Genomic DNA, 20,676 nt, shown 5'->3' with positions numbered 1-20,676 from the left:
GGCCGCAGATGGAGTACTGTGTGCAGTTTTGGTCGCCGCACTTGCGCAAGGATATTTTGGCCTTGGAGGGAGTGCAGAGGAGGTTTACTAGGCTGATACCGGAGTTGAGTGGGTTGAGCTATGAGGAGAGGCTGAATAAACTAGGCTTGTACTCGTTAGAGTTTAGAAGAATGAGGGGAGATCTCATTGAGACGTATAAGATGATGAATGGGATGGATAGGATAGAGGTGGAGAGACTCTTCCCGCTCAGAAAGGATAGTAGGACTAGGGGGCACAGCCTCAAGATAAAGGGGGGGCGGTTTAGAACGGAGTTGAGGAAGAACTTCTTCACTCAAAGGGTGGTGAATCTCTGGAATTCTCTGCCCGTTGAAGTGGTGGAGGCTGCCTCGCTAAATATTTTTAAGACGTGGGTTGATGGGTTTTTGATAAGCGAGGGGATTAAGGGTTATGGGGAGAGGGCGGGAATGTGGAACTGAGCCACGACAGATCAGCCATGATCTTATTGAATGGCGGGGCAGGCTCGAAGGGCTAGATGGCCTGCTCCTGCTCCTATTTCTTATGTTCTTATAAGTAGGCCTCACATGCCAATGTTAATACAAGATTCATCAGTTCTGTACAGGATATATACTGGATGAATGGATGTGAAAGTGCCATGTGTTGGCATGGAAGGCATGAAGGGTTATTGGGCTGGGTGAGTGGCATGAGTTGGCATGGAGGTGACATGGGGAGTGGGTGGGAGATGAGGGGTAAGATCTATCAGGTCCAAAATATAAACATACATCTGAGGACAAAGTCTCAAGTTGCAGGTGATATATTTTTGTCTTATTTTGGTTAAGACAATGTTGTGGAAGCAGTGTGATTGCAGTGGAGCTATTTGGAGATATTTCTTGCAGATAGTAAGGGAGGCGGGCGCAGACATATAGGTAGGTATAGTAGATATCAGGTAGGTTAAGGGTTGCTCTGTAAGAAAGCAACTAACCCAGAGCTTAAATCAGCAGTGTGGAGCTAGGTAACAAAATGTTAAGATATGCCATGAAGTCCTCTCTATTCCTATACCCTCCAACATAAATGTGTACATAGTTCAGTAATTTCATTGCGGACTTCTTGGCAACTTCTACAAGGTTGTTTAATCATGTGTACAGCTTAGACACCATGGATAGCAACAAGCCAACAAAACAATGTGGGGCAGTTTTTGCAATATATCTTGGCCTGTAAACAAAAGCAGCATGAAATGGGAAAAGGTCTTATTAACCAATGATGTTCCAGGAATATCACTTGGTTTTAGGAAATGAGCCAGGAACACAGCCTAAGGAAGCTATGATTTATGAATGAGATAGCCAGAAGTTGTGCCACCTCTTCACGTTGACTTGGAACCTCAAACTAGGGAAAGGTTGACTTCGTGACCACAAAGGTCACCTTCACCTGAATATTCTATGTCACTTGATCATTCCAGGCTGGAACAAGTGGCATGTTGAAGTTCAGTGTGTATTGATGCATCAGGGAGATCACAGAGGCATTCTCTGCAAGGAAAAGGGACTTCATTCTCTTCTGCCTGAAGAGGGAACACCAGATTGAAACAGCAAGTGGATTCACCAGAAAAGCAACCTTCTTGACTGTTCAGGGACCAGTGATTGCATACACATCACTCTGTGAGGGTGCCCTCTCCAAATATGAAACTCATCTCTGTGAAAACTCATCTCTGTGAATATCTACTATTCTGACAGCAGCCATAATGCATTTATCTAGCTAATGTCCACACTACCTACTGACTTTGGCTGAGAGTACAAAAGTAAGTAAGAATGATGAACCTTCATGAAACACTGGTTTGGCCTCAACTGAAATATTGTGTCCAACTCCCACCACACTTTATGAAGGATGGCAAAGAGTTAGTGAGACTTATTAGCAGAAGATACTTACGAAAATTGTTCCGGGGATGAATGACTATTTATGTGAATATATTGGAAAAGCTGAGGTGTTCTCATCAGAGAGCAGAAGGTTAATAGAGGTGTTCAAAATCAAAAAGGCTTGAACTGAATGGATAGGGAGGAATTGTTTCCTTGGTGGAAGAGTTGAAAGCGAAGGACACTGATTTAAGGCAAATGACAGAAGTGGTTTAAGATCTGAAATGCACTGCCTGAGAGTGTGGTGAAGACAGATTCAAATGTGGCTTTCAAAAGAGAATTTGATAAATATTTGAAGAGAAAGAAAATCAAGGTAGGTTGGAAGAGTGATAACTGAGTTGCACTTGAGGAGAGATTCATGAACATGATAGCTAAATGGCCTCCTCTGTGTGATGGTCACACAATTCTTGCATCATAATAATGGGAAAGAAGAAGAATTAAATTAGATAATCTTTAAAATGTACTGTACTTACTGGGAATGCATGTTGGTGATCGCCCACTCCATTTTCCTGTTTTAAGACAGGTTCTTTTCTTGCTCCCAAGACGCCTGTAGAAGGGCGAGATGCACTCATATTCCAACTGTGTGTGGGGGTGATAGAAACCTGCTGGCAGATTCCCGATATGATGTACTGGGATTTTAGTGGGAGAGATTTGGGACAGCTCTTTATCCTGTATCATGGATAATAGTCTATGTAGTGGTGTCTTCCTGATGGTTAAAACAAGCAACACAGGACTTTTTTATAGACATCAAGTGACAAGATCACTGATATTTCAATGACATCATACAAATCTCATCATTAATGAATATTTAAAGATTATGCTATTGGATCATGTCTGTTTGTAACTCTGGCTGTGTCTGAGAGGTTGTCTGGACCTTTGGCCAGGATTTTATCAGGCTGACGGGGGCCTTGACCAGTGGTCAGAGGCCCAGCAATGAATTCCCATCAGTTCTGTGGCAAAGGTCTGATTGAATCAAGCGCTCTTTAAACAATTAAGTAGGCACCTGTATACCTTCCCCACAACTGAGGTCATGAGCAGTGGATGTACTGTCTGCAAAGAGCTGGTGGAATCCCATATCAGTCCCTCTTCTGCCCACCAACTCAATCAGGGAAGTTTTTGCCACCATGAGAGATTGGCATGGGGGTTCCCCCAAAATTAAGTGGGCTCAGTCATATCTTTCCTGGGGTGAAGGATTGCATTAAATCCACTCCTGTGAGTGTAAGTGTGTCAACACCTGCATGTCAATCTGTACTGACAGCATGAATGAATATGACTGATGTCGGAGAAGTGGGTAGCAGTCAGTGGGACATTGGCATCAATACTGGGAAAAGTGGGGTTGTAGCATTGGGATGGCCTACATCTGAACCATGTTGGGATCAGTGTTTTATGAACTATATAACTAGAGAAGTTGAGAGGGCTTTAAAATAAAGAGTGGGGGTGTGAGGTTTCAGTTGCTTGGAAAATCAGGAAGTCAAACTTAAAGGTTAGTGATCAGTCTGAGTGTTAACAGAAGACTTCAGTTGGGGCAGAGCATAGTTGGGGCAGATCATATTTGGGACGAACAAATCATGCAGTTTGCACATTCTGTCTGTGTGTGTGTGTTTCCTCCTTGTGATATGGATTCTTCCCCCAGTTCAAAGATGTGCAAGTTAGGTGGACTGCTAGATTGTCCCTTAGTTTCCAAAGATGTGCAGGTTGGATATGATTCTATGTGGTAAATCTATGGGGTTATAGGGATAAGGTGGGGGAGAAGGCCTGGGTAACATACTCGAGTCAGTGCAGACTCGATGGGCTGAATGGCCTCTTCTGCAATGTAGGGATTCTATGCTTTTATGTAGTGTTGTTAATCAAAGATGGTTTCAGAACAGTGTTGAGTCATGATATAAAGGCAATAGATGGCGATGCAGAACTGATTTGGGTTGAAATCATGAATAGCAGGAAAAGGAAGTCAAGGATAGCCAATAGACCTTCAAAATGTGGCCTCTCAAGAAGTCAGAGCATAACTGGGGAATATCAAAGGCATACCTGAGGGGAACTGCAATTATCATGGGAGATTTCAGTCTGCATTTTGATTGGACAAAGCAAACCAGCAGGAGAAGCATGGAAGAAGAATTTATAAAATCATAGAATCCCTAGAGTGCAGAAGGAGGCCATTTAGCTTATCAACTTTGCACCAACTCTCCGACAGAGGGTCCCACCGAACTCCATGTGTTTACCCCACCAATCCCCCTAATCTACAAATCTCTGGAAACTAAGGGGCAATTTAGGATGGCCAATCCACCTAACCTGCACATCTTTGGAATGTGGGAGGAAACCAGAGAAGCCGGAGGAATCCCAAGCAGACACAGGGAGAACATACAAACCTAAGTGCGGAATTGAACTCGGGTCCCTGGCACTATGGGTCAGTGGTGCAAAACACTGTGCCATCATATGCTGCCCCACACCCATGGTGGCAACTTGAAGAGGGCATCAGCAATTCCTTTTTAAAGCAGTATATTGTGGAACCTAACAGGAACAAGCTATTTTAAATTTGTTCTGTGTCACAAAGAAAGATTAATAAGGGATCTTGTGGTTAAGGATCCCCTAGGGGGTAGTCACCGCAATATGATAGAATTCCAAATACAGTTTGAGGGTGAATGCCACAGGCCATAACCACTGTCTTCAACATAAATAAGGGCAATTATAATGGTGAACTGGGCAAACAAGCTACGATACAAGTAAGTATCTGAGCAGGGGCAGATATTCAAACAGCTGATCCAAAACACTCAGCAGGAGTTTATCTCAATCAAAAAGAGGGATTCCATGAGAAAGGGATGAAATCCATACTTAACACAGGAGGTGAAGGATAATACGATACTGAAAAGCAGAATACACAAAATAGCAAGGGGTACTGGTAGACCAGAGGGCTAGGGAGTTTTTAGGATCTACCAGCAAAAGATTAAAAAACTTATAAGAAGGGAGAAAATGAATTTTGAGAGAAAAATTGCGTGCAGTATAAAAACAAAGAGTAAGCTTCTAAGGATATATAAATAGGAAACGGGTGGCTAAGGTAAATATGGGACCTCTACTGAACAAGGATGGTGAACTGATGAAAGCAAACAAAGAAATGGCTGTTCTGCAAAATAAATTTTTTGCATCAACCTTCACTATGGAAGACATTACAAATATCCCTATTACACGGGCCGATTTCAAATAACATGATAGAAGTTACAAAGATACCATCGCATGGGATAAAATATTAGAGAAACTCAAGGGGCTAAAGGCAAACAAGTCACCAGCACACAATGAACTATATGCCAGGGCTTGAATGGAAGTGGCTGCAGAGATAGTGGGCACATTGGTTGAAACTTTTTATAACTCGCTAAATTCCGAGAGAGTACCAGAAGATTGGAAAACAGCCAATGTGGTGCCCTTGTTCAAAAAGGAAGAAATGCAGAATGCAGGTAACTATAGGCTAGTCAGGTTAACATCTATTATTGGCAGGACGCTGGAGTCAAAGAGGAAATAGATACTCATTTAGGAAAGCTGAATATAATCAAACCTAGTCAACATGGTTTTATAAATCATGTTTGACAAATTTGCTCAAATTCTTTGAGGATGTAACAGGCAGAGTAGATAAAGGGGAACCTATAGATGTAATGTATTTAGATTTCTGAAAAGGCATTTGACAAAGTGCTATATAAGAGTCTGGTGCATAAAGTAAAAGCCCATGGAATTGGAGGAAGTGTGTTAGTATGGATTGAAAACCGGCTGTCGCATAGAAAACACAGAGTTGGAATAAATGGGTCCTTTTCAGAGTGCAAAGTTGTAACTAGTGGAGTACCGCATGGATCAATTCTCGGCCCACAATTGTTCACATTAATGACCTGGAGGTTAGAACAAAATATAACGTTTCAAAATTTGCTGATGACATAAAGATAGGTAAAAGGGCAAGTTGCAATAAGGATATTGTGTTTTTGCAATGGGATATAGATAAAGTGGGTGACTGGGTGAAAACCTGGCAAATGAAGTTTAATATGGGAAAGTGTGAGGTCACGAACTTCAGTAAGATGAATCAAAAGGAAGATAACTGTCTAAATGGAGAGCAACTACAGGTGAGTGAAGAACAGAATTCTCAGTGTTCTCATGCATGAATCACAAAAGCAGGCAGGTCCAACAAGTAGTTAAGAAGGCAAAAGGCAATTTGGTCTTTATTGCAAAGTGGTTGGAGTTTAAAAATGGAGAGGTTTTGTTGCAATTGTACAGCGTGTTGGTGAATCCTCACCCAGAATACTGCGGACAGTTTTGGTCTCCTTATCTAAAAAGGATATCGTAACCTTGGAGGCAGTCTAAAGAAGATTAACCAGACTAATTCCTGAGATGACAGGTTTGTTCTACCAAGAGAGACTAAATAGTCTGGCTCTGTATTCCTTGGAGTTTAGAAGAGTGGGGAGTCGCTTTATTCAAACATATAAGATCCTGAAAGGGCTGACAAGGTGGATGGTGAGATGTTTTCACTAGTGGGAGAGTGTCAAAAAAAGGGGACATAACTACAATATAAAGGGCCGGTCATTTAAAACTGACATGCTTAGAAATTTCTTCTCGCAGAGGATGGTGAATCTTTAGAATTCTCTACCCCAAAGGGTGATGGAGGCTGGATCATTAGAAGTATTCAAAGTGTAAGTGGATAAATATTTAATAAATTAAGGAATAGAGGGCAATGGGGAAATGGCACAGAAATGGAGTTGAGGCCAGCATAGATCAGCCATGATCGCACTGAATGGCAGGGCAGGTTTGAAGGGCCTGGTGGTCTACTCCTGGTTCTAATAATAATAATAATACATTCTTGGTTCTTGTGTTCTTGTGTACGCGTAATTAAAAAAAAACCTGGTCTGTAAAAGCTATACCTGAGAGTATTACACTGCTTTACAATTACAGGTTTTAAACTGACCTGGTTTGAGGCTGTGTTGACAAAACTTTCTGTCTCACCAGGTTTGGGATCTTGGGTTTCTTGCAAGCTGAAGTAGAAAATGCAAGTAAGCAAAATCACAGAGAAAGGACATTGCCTTCAGTTCCTTCCCTCCAACGACTGACAGGTTGGTCTGCACTCAGAGTACCACTTGTAAACTTTGATATTAAAAATATTCCCAATGTAAAGTTATATCTTGAGATCAGGATAGAAGATGCTAGTTGCCAAATTGTAGCATAATAGCTTTAGCAGTACAGACAACATTGAATGGATCATCCATCTCAGCCTCCTCCTGAGGTCTCCACCACTGCAGATGCCAATCTTTCATCAGTTCAAATCATTCTACGTGATATCAAGAAATGGCTGCAGGCAGTGATATTGTGAAGACCATGGTAGGATTTTCTGGCTGTTCCCGTCAGCAGGATATGCTCCACTGACTGCCCCCACCTCCACATGCACCCCCCGCTCCCCCACACCTCCCTCCCCCCTTCTCCCATCGTGTGCGAACAACTGAAACCCCATTGACAGTGGCAGGACCAGAAGATCCCACCACTAGCCAACGGCAAACCACCAATGGCAAAAATGCTGTGGGTGGGTAAAGGGGATGGTGGTGGGAATGGGGGGGATGTGGTGCAGCATTAAACACCACGCTATGGGTTCACACAGCATTCTGGCAATAATATCTATGCTCTAGAACTAGCCAGACCCCTAGTCAAGTTGCTCCAGTATAGCTATAAAACCAGAATCTACCCAGCAATGTGGAAAATTGCTCAGGTGTGCTATGACTACAAAAAGCAGGACAAATCCAATTACCGCCCCATCAATTGGCTATTCATCGTCAGCAAAGTGATATAAGGCGTTGTCAAAAGTGTTATCAAGTGGCACTTACAAAGCAATAACCTGCTGTAGCACTCAGTTTGCGTTCCACCAAGGCCACTAAGCTCCTGATCTCGTACAGCCTTGTTCCAAATATGGACAAAAGAGCTGAACACAGGGGAATGAGGTGAGAGTGACTGCCCTTAACATCAAGACAACATTTTACTGTGTGGCATTAAGGAAACCTGGAAAAATTGGAGTCAGTGGGAATTGGGGGAAATGTTATTGCTTGGTGGGGTCATACCTAGTACAAAAGACAATGGTTGTAGTTGCTTAAAGTCAATCACCTCAGTCCTGGGATACCACTGCAGATGTTGCACAGGGTACTGTCTCAAGCCCAATCGTCTTCAGCAGCTTCATCAATGAACTTTCTTTCATCACAAGGTCAGAGTGAGGATGTTTGTGGATGATTGCACAATGTTCAGTACCATTAGCAACTCCTCAGATACTGAAGCAGTCCGCGTCCATATGCAGCAAGACTTGGGCAATATTCAGGCTTGGGCTATGAAGTGGCAAGTAACACTCATGCCACACGGTGATAGGCAATAACTATCTTTAACAAGAGAGTGTCTAACCACCTGCGCACGACAATTCAATGGCATTACTCACCGTCAATCTCCTGGGGGTTACCACTGACAAGAAAATAGACTGGACCAGGCATATAACTACTGTAGCTAAAAGAGCAATTCAAAGAGAATTCTGTGGGAAGTAACTCACTCCCATTTATAAGGCACAGGTCAGGGGTGTGATGGAATATTCTCTAGTTTAGCTCCAGCAACACTCAGAAAGCTCAACAGTATCCAGGACATGACAACCTGCTTGATTGGCACTTTGTTCTCCAATTTCAACATTTTCTTCCTCCATGCTGACTTATAGTAGATAGTCAAATATCTTTTCCCAAAGGTAGGGGAGTCTAAAACTAGAGGGCATTGTTTAAGGTGAGTGGGGAGCGATACAGAAGTATTCAGAGGAGCAACTTTTTCACACAGAGGGTGGTGAGTGTCTGGAACAAGCTGCCAGAGTTAGTAGTAGAAGCGGGTACAATTTTATCTTTTAAAAAGCATTTAGATAGTTACATGGGTACGATGGGTATAGAGGGAGATGGGCCAAATGCGGGCAATTGGGATTAGCTTAGGGGTTTAAAAAAAAAGCGGCATGGACAAGTTGGGCCAAAGTGCCTGTTTCCATGCTATAAACCTCTATGACTCTACACAATGACAGTAGTGTATACAATCTACAAGATGCACTCACCAAGCTTCTTTCAACAACATCTTCCAAAGTCATGGCATCTACTACCTAGAAGCAAAAGGGTAGCAGATGTATGGACATACCACCACTGGCAAGTCCCCCCAAGTCACACACCAGCCTGATGGGGAATTTTATTGCCATTCCTTCACTGTCTCTGGGTCAAAATCCAAGAAATCCCTCCCTAACAACACTGTGGATGTACCTACACCATATGTTCTGCAGCAGTTCAAGAAGGCTGGTCACTACCATCTTGCCAAGGCAATTGGGATGGGTAATAAATTCTGGTCTAACTAGTAACACTTGCATCATATGAATAAAGAAATAGAAAAAAAAGGCAAAGAGTAATCCAGAGGTGATTAATGATCTAGACATATGGCCTGAATAATATGCTGGGGAACTGAGGGTAGTTTCTGCACTCAGAAGCCAGTGACCTTTCAACTTCTGGTCCCACATTCAGAAATTGCCCAATAATACATTGATTGGGCATAATAAAAGAGAAGCATGGCTTTAAGGCCTTTGTCCCACCCAATGAGTAGTGTAGGGCAGAATACCAATTACCCAAAGTCCTAGGTTGTGACCCAGAACAGTACCGCCATAACTTTAAAGAGCTCCTTGAAAGGATAGTGGCAGGGGACCCAGCAGATGCAAGATTGAATAAAATGTCTCCTGAAGAAGTGTAATTGAGCAGCTTGCAGGCTTCTAAAGTGAGTGCATTTTACTTAGAATTCTGCTGTCACCAAACCTTGGCACTGTTCAGAGGTGGCATTCTTTTTAAACCTCAGCAAGTTCAACACTTCTTTGCATGGTGGAGTTATTTAAAATTCAACTCTGCTTTACATGGTGCTGACTTGTCTGCAAAATAGGCTGCTCTCATGCTAAGAATGCAGGTTAATGATTGCTTTTAGCTAGGGATATATTTGTTTTAGTCTGAGTTAATGCATTTTTGTTCATTTGCTTTTTTCACTGGCATTTCAAAGAATGGTTTTGATTAGGTTTATTGACAGGATTACATACTTAAGGGCAGGAGCTAAGCTTACAAGAAAAAGCAATTATTGCCAGGTTTTGAAAGAAGCAAGAGGTCTCTCGCTCTCTCTCTCTTTGGAGGTTTTGGACCACCTAGGGGAAATAGGTCTCTCTCAGTCTCTTCCTTCAGAGGTGTTCTGGAGGCTCACTGACTGGCAGCCCAAGTGCAAGCATGTAAGCCTGTGTGTTACCAACTGATTTTGAAGAGGAGTTTAAGTCTATAAGAGGAATATTGTTTAAATTGGAATTAATAGAGATAGGTTAGCAATTACAAATTGTAGCTTGTCATGTTTAAGTATTTCAATGGGTAAAAATTAAGCTAATTCATTTGTTGTAGTTAAACTGTATTGTTAAATGAAGTTTGTTTTGATAAAAGTTTCCTAGTATGTCAACAGAATCACACCTGGAATGAAACACCTTATCCTCATACTAATGCCAAAAAATAAAAAAACTGTTGATCTAGTCAGGCTTCATAACATACTTTGGGGTTTCTGATCCATACCCTAACATTCCAACAACCACAATCACCTTCTTCTGTGCTAGGCATAACTCCAGCCAATGGAGAGTTTTCCTCCAACTATGATTGACTTCTGTTTTGTTATCACTCCTTTGGTCAAATGTTCCTTGATGTCAAGGACAGTCACTCTCACTTCTGAAGCTTAATTATTTTGTCCATATTTGGACTAAGGCTATAACAAAATGCTTTCCTGTTTTTGTGTACAGGACATAATTGATCAATTTTGTTGTTACATGTCAGTGTTGTCATTCCATGGATCCTGATGCTGGTGGGGACATTATCGGTAATGTGTGATTCCATATTTAAGAGCTTTTCCTTTACTAGTCTGAGGGATAGCTCTCCCACTTTGCAGGATCAACAGGGCTGGGTGTGCTGCTGACATTTCTAATGCCTAGATTGATGATAGATGATCTGTCCAGTTTTACTTTTCTTAGACTTTGTAGTGCTTTTATACAATTGAATGTCTCACTACGTAATTTCAGAGGACATGTATCAGTTAACCACATAAATGAATAGATTTGGGTTTGCTCATACAAGGAATGCAGCCATGATTGTATTGAATGATGGAGCAGACTCAAGGAATTAAATAGTCTACTCCTGCTCCTATTTCTAGTGTTCTTGTGTTGTAATTTTCCTAGTACTCCACCAATACTGTCATGGACAGATGTATCTGTGACAGGTAGATTTGAGATTTGTGAGGACGAAGTCAAGTAGGTTTTTCCTTTGTGTGGGTTCTCTCACCATCTCTCATATCTCCTATTGTCTGGCAATTATGTATTCAGGATTCAGTCACCTCTGTCAGTAATGGTGCTACCAAGTCAATCTTGATGATGGACACTGAAGCCTCACCACATTATGTATCCTGGGACTATTTGATGGAACCATCAAGAGAAAGCTCTATGCTGTATCTAATAATTCCTGCACATATTCTGGGAGCGTTTGATAGGATGGTGCAGAAAAAACTTTATCTCATCTAATTTCTGCCATCTCTGCCCTAGAAGTGTTTAATAAGGCAGTGCAGAAGAAACAGTGTAGGGGGTGCACTTCATATAGTGCAGAATGGTTTCTGAATCTAAACTGTTGGTAGTACCCACTTTAGGATTCTCTATGGGGCAGTGTAGAGATGCATCAGCACAGTTCATTGTGAATTTTCAAAATTGAGGGTAGAACCTGATTTCTAATAGGAATAGCTAATACAACTTATGACTCCAATCACATGCAGCATGCAAAATGTGCACTGTCCATGCCAAGAAGAACATAGGCATTTTTAGGTATCAGAGTCACAGAATCACACAGCAAAGAAGAAGTCCTTAAGCCCATTGGGTCTGCACTGACATGTGAGAAACACCTGACCTCCCACATAATCACATTACCAGCACTTGGTCCACAGCCTTGAATGTATGGCATGCCAAGTTCCTCCTAAATCTCCTGCTCCTCACCTTGAACATATGTCCCCTCATGTCTGACTCTTCAATTCAGCAGTACAGCTGCTCCCTATCCACTCTGTCCATGCCCCTCATAATATGGTACACCTTGATGAGCTCGACTCTGTCTTCTCTGTTCTGAAGAAAGCAATCTATTCAACCTCTCTGCATAACTTAAATGTTCCATCCCAATCAACATCCCAGTGAATTTCCTCTGCACCCCTCCTATAATGTGACAACCAGAACTGCACACAATATTCTAGCTGTGGCCTCACCAAAGTTCCATACCACTCCAATATGACTTCCCTGTTTTTATAATCCATGCCATGATTGATACGGGCAGGTGTTGCAAATGCCTTTTTCACCACCCTGTTCACATGCCCTTCTGTCTTCAGAGATCGATGGATAAACACACCAAGATCCCTTTGTTTCACATAACTTCCTCGTGTCCTACTATACATTGAATACTACTTTGTCAAAGTGCTCCTTCCAAAATGTATCACCTTTTTAGGGTTAAATTCCATCTCTCCATTTGAACATCGTGTCTATATTTTCATGTAACCCAAGTCACTCAATCTCACTATTAACCATCCAGCCAACCTTTGTGTCATCCACAAACTTACTAATGCTACCCCTGCATAGTAATTAATGTCATTTATATAAATGATGAATAATAGGGGACCCAGCACAGATCCCTACGGTACAGCACTGGACACAGGGTTCCAGTCACAAAAGCAGCCTTCCGTCATTACCCTATGACTCCTACAACTGAGCCAATTTTTGAATCCACTTTATCAAATTACCTTGTATCACACATGCCTTCTTAGTAAGTCTCCTATGTGGGACCTTGTCAAAGGCTTTGCAGGAATCCATATAAATTACATCAACTGCACGGGAAACATGGCCATAAATGTTTGATTGATTGCACATCTATTCTCTCCATCTTTTTTCTGTATATTTTCTTGCCTTTGAGTAAAATTTTGAATGATCTCCCATGTAACCTCAGCTGAAATCAGAGAGAATTGGGCCTATTTCCCCTAAGTTCTTAGTGATTTCTCACAGTAGTTATTGTGGGATATCAAAACAAAATTGGTAGATTTTGCCACCAATGGTGACCAATCAAATCAGTTCGCACCACTTTGTTCAAAGGTTGTTTCTGTTAATTGCTCTGCAATTCAACCTCCCTTTGTAATGAAAATAATCTCTTTTCTACATTTCCTCCAAACTTCCTAATTTTCCCCTGTAGCCCCCTTAAGCCCTCTTTTTACCCTTTCTCTTTAACTCCTGGATTGGGTCTATGACAAGTGATAGACAAGTGATACAAAAATGATTTCACTGTGTTACCTTTTATGCATGCTGGCTGCTTCGCTGACCACCTTCCATCATGTTGACAAGTTCTCTGTGCACTGCCGCTCAAAACAAATGAATAATCACAAGTGAACTGCATAATGGTGCCGATGGTTGCATAGCCCTGGTGTATCTCTCCACTTCCAGGAAGAACTCTTTGTTGCCCTTTCAGTGGTGCTCCAGAGTCAATGCAGTTTATATTCTCTGTAATTAAAGATTGGAGCAGTCACAACCGTCATTTCTGTCTTGACCTCTTTAGTATCAACATAGTTTATCAAAAAATAGCTAATTCTGAAATATTTACCTGTCAGATCTATGAGGTTCAACCATGCAGAAGCTTCCCCCAATGAATCTGAGCAAGGCTTGTCTTAATAATGCAGAATATTGTTTTTGATTAAAATGTCATGCAGTCTATGACAATGTATACAGATCATCGTTTTAGATATTGGGATATAAGGCAGTGGTAATCCAGCAACACACATGATGAGAACATCCTAATCTTTCCTGGAGTTCTACTTCTTTTGGGTAATTGCTAGAGGTGTGGTAATATTTGGTCGATTACATTGCAAAATTTGTTTCACTCAGTAACACATAGTTAACTGAAGTTAGCAAATCTCAGTGAGCCCTTAACTAGTGTCAATTTTGACAAAGTAGAATACTAATAGGAAAGTAGGCATAGATTTCCCAATTTTCCATTTCTTTCAACAGTTACATTGGTGTAGCAGCATGCTGAAGACTGGAGCAGGTGTCAAGATGTAATTCAATCAAGTGATCCAGAAGTCATTTGATAAAGACCCCCTCAAGAAAAGGATATCTAAAATTGAAACTCAAAGAATTGAAAATAAATTATTGATCTGGTGAGGAAATTAGCTGAGTGGCAAGAGATAGAGAGTAGGGATTATGGGAAGTGTTAGGAAATAGATATAAACTGAGATTTTCCAGACCTACCCACCAGTGAGATCTTGTGATCCTGCCGAAGTTATTCCCCATGGCTGCTTCCCATCAGCGTGGCTGGCAGGCAACACAAATGACCATTGATTTCAGTGGGATTGTAAAGTTGCCTCCGTTACTGGAAAACCCACCATGCAGTGAGGGCAGCGCACAGAGAATGGCAGCCACAGGTTTAGATGGTGTGTGTGTGTGTGTGTGTGTGTGTGTGTGTGTGTGTGTGTGTGTGTGTGTGTGTGTGTGTGTGTGTGTGTGTGTGTGTGTGTGTGTGTGTGTGCGCGCGCACACGCATGTGTGTGTCTGTGCGCACGTGTGGGACATAAGCTAAATTTAGGTCTTATTGTTAAGTTTAAACTTAATTTAAATTTCTACAGTTCTATGTTGAGGGAATTAGCTTCACTTCAAAAGATACGTGTAAGTCTTTGTTTGTCTATATACATGCATTTTTAATGAGGTTTTACCACTTCTGAAGGAAAGTCAAACAGAGGAGGAACTTCTTCACTCAAAGGGTGGTGAATCTCTGGAATTCTCTGCCCGTTGAAGTGGTGGAGGCTGCCTCGCTCAATATTTTTAAGACGTGGGCTGATAGGTTTTTGATAGGCAAGGGGATTAAGGGTTATGGGGAGAGGGCGGGAATGTGGAACTGAGCCACAACAGATCAGCCATGATCTTATTGAATGGCGGGGCAGGCTCGAGGGGCTAGATGGCCTACTCCTGCTCCTATTTCTTATGTTCTTATGTTCTATGTAGAATACAGAGTATAAATCTGGGCTGTTGTTGAGCAACAGAGAGGACACAAAGGAACAAAAAAGCAGTTTGACATTCAGTTGATGATTATGCTCCAAGGTTAAGGGAGCAGTTTAAGTCTCTCTCTAATTTGACATACTAGCTGGTTACAGAATTTTAGATGAGTTGCTTTAAAATCAAAAGTAATAGTGAATTTAGAGTGAGTTATGGATATCAATGGAGATACCAGGTTCAGCTGCTGGGAAAGGGAACCGACAGAAGCAGGTCCTGAAGAGAAAGAAGAGGGGTCCCTAGAAGATCATCTAGTCAAATGAAAAGTACAGAGGTGCGATTTTCCTTGCCCATGCGCTGCTCGAGTAGTGCAGCGGGCTGGGAAAATACCAGTGGAAGGGCTGAAACAAGATTCACGACCAACTTTTCTGGGCCGTTTTCTAATGGTGTAATCAGGCTCGTGCCAGGTATTGGTGATTAGCATCTCTTTAGCGAGTCCAGAATTCAATCATCTGGGTTTGCTAAAGCTTCTGCTCCAGCCAGGGAGGTTCCTACCTGTGGGGATTAAAGCTGATCCAGGGGCCAGGTGTGATGGCCTCACTGAAGGAACCCCCCCAGGAGGTCAGGGACAAGAGGGGTGCCCCTTGGGCAGCGCAAGCCTGGCACTGCCAGCTTGGCACCTTGGCCCTGCTCACCAGGATTCCTGGAAGTGGTAGCCTGACACCCTGGCAGTGCCATGTGATTGGGGCCTTCTTTTTTATTACTTTTTTGTAAAGTACATCACTGGCTCTATGACTCAGTTTGGGCATTGCCCTCCAATTTTCTGAACAAAAAATAAAAATTAGGATCTGACAAGTCTTGTTCCATTCTACGGATCTGATTTGTCCAGTGGTGTCAACTAAGGCCTAACAGCAGGTAATCTAATTGGCAGGATATGACTTGCATTTAGGGGCCTCAACTTTAGACTGCACAAACATAAGAAAATGAATAAACAATTTCATCCATCAAGCCTATTCTCCCATTCAAAGAGGTCATGGTTGATCTACACCATAATTCCTCAACTTTGTTCCTTATTCTTAAATGCCTTTGCATAAAGAAACATATTGATTTTAAATTTGAAACATATCTTGCAACAATTGTCTTTTGCAGAAGGGGACCAAACTCCTTTCATCCTTTGAGAGTAGAAATGTTTCCTAATTTCACTCAAATGTTCTGTCCAATTCTTTGTAATATGCCTTCTACATTCTACCCCTCCCCATCAGCAGAAATAACTATTCTCTCTGCCCATAAGATCATAATATCTTAATCTTGAAAGCTCCAATGTCATCACCCTGTAATTTTCTAAATTCCAGGGACAACAACCCTAGTTTGTGTAACCTTTCCTTATTATAATTGACCATTGAAGTCCAAGTGCACCTCCTTGAAGGCCAATATATCTTTCTGAAGGTGTAGTGCCCAGAACTTGTCATGATACTCTAGCTGTATTCTAACTATATCATTCTAGCCCTCTAGATATATTCATAGATTTTAACGAACTATGTACTCGAATACCAAAGCCTCTTTAGGCCTTTGTTGTTTCTTACTTTTTGTCATTTAGTAAGTATTCTGTTCTATCCTTTATAAATACAAAGTGGATAAGCTCACATTAGTTTACAATACAACTATTTGCTTACCATTTTACCCATTCACTTAATCTATCATTATCGTTCTGCAGTTTCATACTTCAAGTCCTACTGCTTACAATGCCATCTATCTTTTCTTATTGGCAAGCGTGACTATGTGGCTTTTGAACCCATCACCTACGTCAAAAATATAGTAAATTATTATTATTCCATGTTTCCATCATTTTCTTATTTTCACTGACAATATCATCATCATAGTTTTCAAAGAGCTCAGATTATTGTTGACCATGCTCTTTCTCGCACTTTAAGTATGTTTTTAATTCAGTTTTGACTTCATTTGTGAGTTCCTTTTCATATTTACATTTTTGGCACTTATTATCTGTATTGTCATACGTTATTGCTTTTCTAATTTAAAATCTGTGCTTTTGTTTCTGCAGTTTTGTATGTTTTTTTCTTTTAGTTTCATGTTATGTCTTGCCTCTAGCTATACCTGTTTTATTTCTGGCAGAGCATTTGCAGTACAAAATGGTTATGCATCATATTAAATGCTTTTTAAAACACATTCCCATTTATCTTTTATTGTTTAATGCATGATCAGACTTGCCCAGTTTAGAGTGACACATTAAAGTCAGCCTTATCTAAATTAAAAATCCTAGTGATTGTTTTCAGTTCTATCTTTCAAACGGAATTTTCCCATTTTTGCCGAAGTGTCATCTTGGGTAGGCCAAGCAGGGGGTAGCCTACTGGTGGTGTTGGTGGATTTTCCAACTGTATTTTAAACAGATAGGCAAAAAAATATGTAAAGGGCATAAGGCTGGCAGAGCGGACTCTGATTGAATCTGTCTCATTAACAACTTAGGTTTTTAAATAGGCCGCCCATCTGTAGAATATAAATAAAAACCCCTACAATAGAACACATCCCACCACCAACACCACCTCCCCCAGGGTTAGTGCCCGGGCAGTGTTGGGAGAAGTATCAGGGTACTGCCTGGGCATGGCATTCTCCTCCCGGGGGCTGTACCCACCTGTGTTCACCAGGTACATGTCATGGGAAGGCCTCACATGATTCACTTTGGCATGAAGTCATTCCCACTGTCATTCGTGCCCTCCCAAAATCAGGAGTGCAAAATCCCTCCCTCGATGTTGAACATTATGATCACTATTAGAGGAATGCTCACACACTCTTAGATTGTTAACTAAAACTGGCTCATTGCTCATTAATAAATCTATTTCAATTAATTTTTCATTAAGTTAGATGATAGGGAAGAAACCCACATATCTCAGTTCGTTAATGATGCAAGAATTGACAGCATTATAAGCAGTGCAAATGGACATGTAAAATTATACAGCAATATTAATAGATCAAGTAAATTGGCAATACTGCCAAATGGAATTCAATCTAGACAACTGTAGATCATCCGCTCTGCATTTAAAAAGGATAAATCAGAACACATTCTAAATCATGAAAAGCTACAAACAGTGGAGGTTCAAAGAAACTTAAGGGTCCATGTATGTAAATCATTAAATTGTCACAAACAGAAAATAACTTTAAAAGTTAATGGAATGTTGGCCTTTAAATCTAGAGAACTAGTATGAATGGAGGCAATGGGAATGCTAAACTATACAAAGTCCTGGTTCGAGCACACCTGAAGTATGTGTTCGGAGAAACACATCTAAAGACAAATGTTAATAGATGTGGAGAACTCTCTTCCACAAATGGCACTTTATACTTGATAAGTTTTAAATCTGATTTGAAACATGCTTATTGATCAAAGATATTAAGAGATTTGGGAAAGGCTGGTACATGGTGTTAGGTCACAGGCTAGCCAGAAGAAGTTCAAAGGTTTCTATCTCTGGTCTTTAAACACATTCATCACCCATGAAATGCCCAAAGCTATAAGCTCTGAACTGAAGATCAAAAATTCATGAAAGCATAAGACAGCCTGAAGCAGTTAATACTCCCTTTGTGTGATTTGATATTTATATCATACTTAGATTCAACTGCCAAGTACCTTTTTTTATTCATTTATGGGATAAATGAATCACTCGCTAGACCAACAGTAGTGAGTTGCCTTCTTGAACTTAGCGTAACAACCACAAATACAACATGTTACTTGAAATCAGGAGTTATCAGATAAAAGCAACTAAAATCCTGGGAGTTAGAAACAGATGCTTGAAATTATTTCTTCATTTTAATGTTTCAGTCTGGCAACGAGTGATTCACTGTGTTACCTTTTTTGCAGGTTGGTTGCTTCTCTGTCCATGTTCCATCCTTTTGGCAAGTTCTCTGTGCACTCCCACTCAGAAGGAACAAATAATTACAGGTGAACTGCACAATGGTGCCCACAGTCGCAAAGCCCTGGCTTATGTGTCCACTTCCTGAAAGAATTCTCCGTTGCCCATTTATTGGTACGCCAGGGTCAGTACAGTTCTTAATCTCTGGAATTAAAGATCAAAGTTTTGTTCAAAAGTAACAAGAGTTGGAGTAACTTCAGCCTTTATTTCTTTTTTATTTTTAACATTCATACTTCGGACTAATAAGTGTTCTGGCCTGTGAAATCTCCCATATTTTCTTGCTTGGAACAAAATGTACCTTGGGAAAAAATCTTCCATTTACATAATAACTTTCATGTTCTCATTTCAAAGCACTTTACAGTCAACAAATTGCCTTTAAACTGTGGTCACTGTCGTCTTGTAAGATAACACTGATTAACATGCAAAATTCTATAAGAAACAATGGGGGTCAGTTTGACTACATAATAGGATAAAACCAGGATGAAGGGGGAAATCAATGAAAATTAAAACCAGAAATGATGGAATGCAGACTGTTGATTTGCAATCACTATTTTACACCATCACTTAGACTCAAAGTTACCCTCATTGATAAAAATAACTATATAATCTGTATATGGGATAAATTTTAGCAGAGCACCAGGAGAACTCCATTGCTTTTACTCAAATATGCCATGAGATCCAGCATGTGCATCTCAGAGGACTGAGTTTATAATCTCACCTAAAGCACCATTCTTTTGTAAATGCAGCACTCTTGTCAGCATAGATTACATGCCCAAATCCTGGACTGAGGCTTGAACACATGGGGCAGGATTTTATAGCTTTACTCGAGCGAAACCGGGAATTCCCACCCAAGGTCAACGGATATTTCCCTTGCCCCCCCTCCACCTCGATTCCGTGGTGGATAGGGCAATAGAATTCCAGTGATGATTTTCAAATTTAATGAAAACAGTACCATTGCACTAAATTTGATGGGTTAGCCTTCAGAAGTCAAGTTGGAAATCAGATCAATCTCTGTGTCATTTGTGATCTAGACCTCTCCTCAACAGGAAAGAGTCAGACAGTTTTGGATGTATTGAGCACTCAGAAAGGCTCTTTAGCCCACGACATATGCACCGGTCAAAGACAAACCATCTAACTATTTTGATCTCATTTTCCAGCAATTGGTCCATTGCCTTGGCACTGCAAGTGCATATCTAAATACTTTTTAAATATAAAGACGGTCTCTGCCTCCACCATCTTTTCAGGCAATGAGTTCTGGATTCCCACCATCCTTTGTGTGAAAAAGGTTGCCCTCACATCCCCTCTAAACCTCCTGTCCTTAAATTTGTGCTCTCTAATCCTAGATCCCTCTACCAAAGAAAAAAGTTTCTTTCTGTCTGCTCCATCTGTGCCCCTCAGTTTTATACATCTCAATCATGTTCCCCCTCAGTATCCTCTGCTCCTAGGAAAACAATCCCTGTCTATTGAATCTCTCTTCATAACTAAAACTCTTCAGCCCAGGCAACATCCTGGTAAACTCCTCTGCATCCTTTCCAGTGCTTTCATACACTTCTATTATGTGGATACCAGAACTGCAAACTGTACTCCAGCTGTGGCCTAATAAATATTTTATAGTTCCAGCATAACCTCTCTGCTTTTAAACTCTATGCCTTAGCAAATAAAAACAAGTATACCATATGCCTTCTTGACTACTTTATCCATCTGTCCTGCTATCTTAAGGATCTATAGCTATTTAGTGTAGGCAGCACCTGCAGAAGTTAATTGTACTGTGAATAGTGGAATTTAACAG

At 41.0% G+C, this 20,676-nt stretch overlaps 1 protein-coding gene across 1 annotated transcript in view; it reads right to left on the bottom strand.

Annotated features, from left to right (window-relative positions):
- pamr1a (peptidase domain containing associated with muscle regeneration 1a) overlaps positions 1–20,676 on the bottom strand; it is a 114,096-nt gene that overhangs the window by 11,908 nt on the left and 81,512 nt on the right. Inside the window, exons 8-10 of the mRNA XM_080191622.1 lie at positions 18,825–19,031; positions 6,832–6,898; positions 2,375–2,607 (exon numbers count right to left, since the gene is read on the bottom strand). Coding sequence (XP_080047748.1) covers positions 2,375–2,607; positions 6,832–6,898; positions 18,825–19,031 — 507 coding nt within the window. The remainder of the gene's footprint in view (positions 1–2,374; positions 2,608–6,831; positions 6,899–18,824; positions 19,032–20,676) is intronic.

The sequence above is a fragment of the Carcharhinus amblyrhynchos genome, chromosome 6, assembly GCF_965287045.1.
Source record: "Carcharhinus amblyrhynchos chromosome 6, sCarAmb.v2.hapA, whole genome shotgun sequence".
Classification (NCBI taxonomy): domain Eukaryota; kingdom Metazoa; phylum Chordata; class Chondrichthyes; order Carcharhiniformes; family Carcharhinidae; genus Carcharhinus; species Carcharhinus amblyrhynchos.
Note: the sequence above shows the minus strand (reverse complement) of the source record. Positions and strands in the feature narration are given on the sequence as shown.